This window comes from Eurypyga helias, unplaced genomic scaffold (genome assembly GCF_000690775.1).
Source record: "Eurypyga helias isolate BGI_N326 unplaced genomic scaffold, ASM69077v1 scaffold19542, whole genome shotgun sequence".
In the NCBI taxonomy this organism is placed as follows: Eukaryota; Metazoa; Chordata; class Aves; order Eurypygiformes; family Eurypygidae; genus Eurypyga; species Eurypyga helias.
Window position 1 is genome coordinate 16,238 of NW_010238061.1, and position 3,232 is coordinate 19,469.

Here is a 3,232-nt window from a genome sequence, read left to right on the forward strand (position 1 = left end):
GGCTCCATCCTCCCTGGGGAAGGACGAGAGCTGCCGCCCGCCTCCTCCTCCTCCTCCTCCAGCCAAAAGGGAGCCCCAGCATCCCGCTCACAGATGCCACGGATAACCAGGCTAGGGGGGGCATCCCCAGGGACTTACTCTGTGCTAGAAGTTTGGCCACACTGCCCTGGTTGCTCTCCTGGCTTTCCTGGGTCTTGCTGGCCAGCTGCTTGTTCGCCGATTCCAACCGCTCTGGTCCAAAGGAAATTAAACCCAAATAAGATTTAAATACAAGATTTCAGCTGTAGGAAGCAGAAGAAGCCTGGCTCCCAGCAGAAACACACGGGGGAAAATCCAGGGGACGGAGAGCACCTGTGGGGATGGGGAGGGTCCCTCACCTTTCAGGTCCCGGTTGAAGTCCTGAAGTCGCCGCATCTCACTGTCTCTCTTGTTCCTCATGGCTTTTTCCAAGGCTTCCCGCTTGGAAGACGCCTTGACAAGGTTTTCGTAATCCTCCGAGATGCACTGGATCTCACTCTCCAGCTGGGGCGGAGGAAGGGACAGGCAGGGGTTAGATATTCGTGGAATGAGGAAAGGAGAGGGAGATGTTGGCCAAAGCTCACGCGGGTCACTCAGCCCAACCTGAGCTGGCAGAGGGGCTCAGCGCACCCACAGGACGCCCCCCAGGCTGATCCCCGGCGTACTTTTTGGGGGAGAAAACTGATTTTTTTTCTGCCTTTCTTCTTGCAGAGAGTGCCTCTGCAGGTTTTGGCTCTGCCATAGCCCAGCCGGCAGGGAACAGCCGCCCCTTGTACGCGGCTGCACAAAGGGCTTTCTGTGGCGGCTGGGGGGGACAGACAGAATGGGCTCCTTCTCCCCCCTTCCCGGCTGCTGCTTCGCCAAAATGCAGCTGCTCGGAGGGGAATAAACCACCGGAGGGAGGGGGAGAAGGGATTAAAACACCAAAGGGGGTGAATTTTACAGCAGCTGGCTGAGCATTCCCCCGGGACGGGGGCACACGAAGCCCTGGATGCGGGGCTGCCACTGTTGGCTCACCTTCTGGATGCGGTTCGCCTTCTCGGTGCAGCTCTCCAGCTCCCGCCGCAGCTTCTCGTTCTCCCGCTGGAGCCGCTCGTTCTCCCGCAGGACCGCGTCCGCCTGGACCAGACGGCTGCCGGCTGAGACCGACTGGGCGCTCACCAGGGCCTCCACACCAGCAGGACCCAGGGTGCTCGGGCACAGGGTGCCCGGCGGCTGCAGGAAAGCGGCGGGGACGTGGGTGGGCAACACCCTGCAGGGAGGAAGGAGGACGCTCAAGTGGCTTGGCAGGGTGAGAGAGCTGACCCCACCTCCAGCATCCAGCTCCAATCCCATGGGACAAGGGGTTGACGGTGCCTTTGGGTCACCCCAAAGGAGGAGGGGGGCTCTGGGAAGCACCTACCCTGCTTTTCAGAGCTGGTAAGAGTTTGCTTTCTGAAGGGTGCTCACCCAAGCACCCTCAAACATGAGATAAACCCCATCTTGCAGGGATGCCTTGACCTGGCAATGCCAGGGTGTCCCCAGGCTCCCAGCCCCTCCTATTCCTGGGGACACCACAGGCAGATGAGAGCATGGCAAAGCATGCACCTTGGAAGCTGGCAACACTGCCCCTTTTCCTTGTTTTCCAGACAAAGCGAGGGCTCCTGGCACAGCTCCTCACCACCAAGCTATGAATACATCTCGCTGGATTCGGAGGAGCAGGGCCAGCCCAGCCGCTCCAAGTTCCTCGACATCCCTTGGTCGCCTCGAATACCCCAAGTGGGACGGCCATGCTCGGCCCGGCCCTACTCCACCGCAGGCTGCCCGCCAAGGGCCGCATTCCTGTGGGATGATATAGGAGGAAGAATCTTCCTCGCGGCTCCCCTTCCCCTCTTTGTTCCCTGGAAGGAGTACATTTTCCTGCTGGAGATGCTATCGCTCTCCACCCGGATAGGTCAGCAGGGCTGGGAGAGGCGTACGTCCTCCCATCGAGCCTCCAATTCCCTTCTTCCCATCATTTTCCATGCTGGAAGAAGTTGCTTCCAGCCTTCCCCAAACGCCAGGACCTCTGGGATCCCCAGACTTCTCCACGGCTCTCTCGGAGACAGGCCAGGGCTTTGCCAGAGGCATCAAGCTGCCGAAGGGGAGAGCTGCCCGGCACTGCTCATGGCCTCTGCTCACCACCCCGCACCAGCCCAGGCTCGGCAGCGGCCTCCCGGTACCGGCAGCGACCCGGTGCTACATGGACATCCCTCCTCAGGATCACAGGCTGGGTTTCCACGGAGCAGGGAGCGTGTTTGCTTTCCACCCTGCCCCGTGCCAGTTCCACATTTAGTCGTCTTCTGAGTTTGTTCCAGCTCTTGAATTATCCCCAAATTCCTCCCAGCACATGGGGAGGAGGCAGGGTCTGCAGAGGCAACGGGATTGTCATCGCCAGTTGGAAAATCCCAACTGTGCTATGGGAAACTGGGGAAAGGACCAAAGGGGTCCCTGCAGACCACAGCAGGCTGAGCCGGATCCGGCCTTGTGAGGACGAGTGGTTCGGCAACGGCTGCCCCAGGCCCCCCATCCCTCTCCACATCCCACATCTCCCAAGTATCCATCCTAGCAGCTCCTAAGGGCTGGGAGGCACCCCCTGGACTCCCCAAAATCACCTCCCCTGGGCTGTAGGTTACCTGATTTCAGGATGCTGAAATCCAGGAGCTTCCCGGGAGCAGGGTCGGGGCTCGGCCAGGTAAGCGTCCTGGGAAGGGATGACGTAGGGATACTCCGGGGGAGGTCCCCGCGGCTCTAGCCCCTCGGGGTGCTGCCCTCGCAGGGCAGCGAGCTGGTGGTGGCGGGAGAGCTGGGGGTAGCTGTGGGAGGCGCTGATGGGGCTCTGCGCTTTGGCCCCGTTCCTCTCCAAAAAAAGCCGCTCGCTCAGCGACCGCACGTGGCCGTGCTTCAGGTCCTTCAGCCCCTCGTCGGGCCGTCGGGTGCCGTTCTCGGCCCCATGAGGACCGTTTTCGCCCCGAACGCCCAGGCCGGCCCCACCGGGCTGCTGCCCGCCCCGCTGCGAGGCGTAGTACTGGGAATGCGCCTTGGCCTCCTCGTAGGTGGGCAGCTCCTCGCCCTTGTGCTGGGGCTGGCAGAGCCGATAGACGCTGTTCTCCAAGTAGACGTGGTCGGAGTGATGCTCCTGGCCCTGCGGCTCCTGCCGCGTGGACTGCTGCACCATTTGGCTCTCCTCCGGGCT

The 3,232-nt window shown here is 61.7% G+C and overlaps 1 protein-coding gene across 1 annotated transcript in view; it reads right to left on the reverse strand.

Annotated features, from left to right (window-relative positions):
• AMOTL2 (angiomotin like 2) overlaps positions 1–3,232 on the reverse strand; it is a 6,101-nt gene that overhangs the window by 2,662 nt on the left and 207 nt on the right. The window contains 4 exon segments of the mRNA XM_010147725.1: positions 139–231; positions 378–522; positions 1,036–1,270; positions 2,673–3,230. Coding sequence (XP_010146027.1) covers positions 139–231; positions 378–522; positions 1,036–1,270; positions 2,673–3,230 — 1,031 coding nt within the window.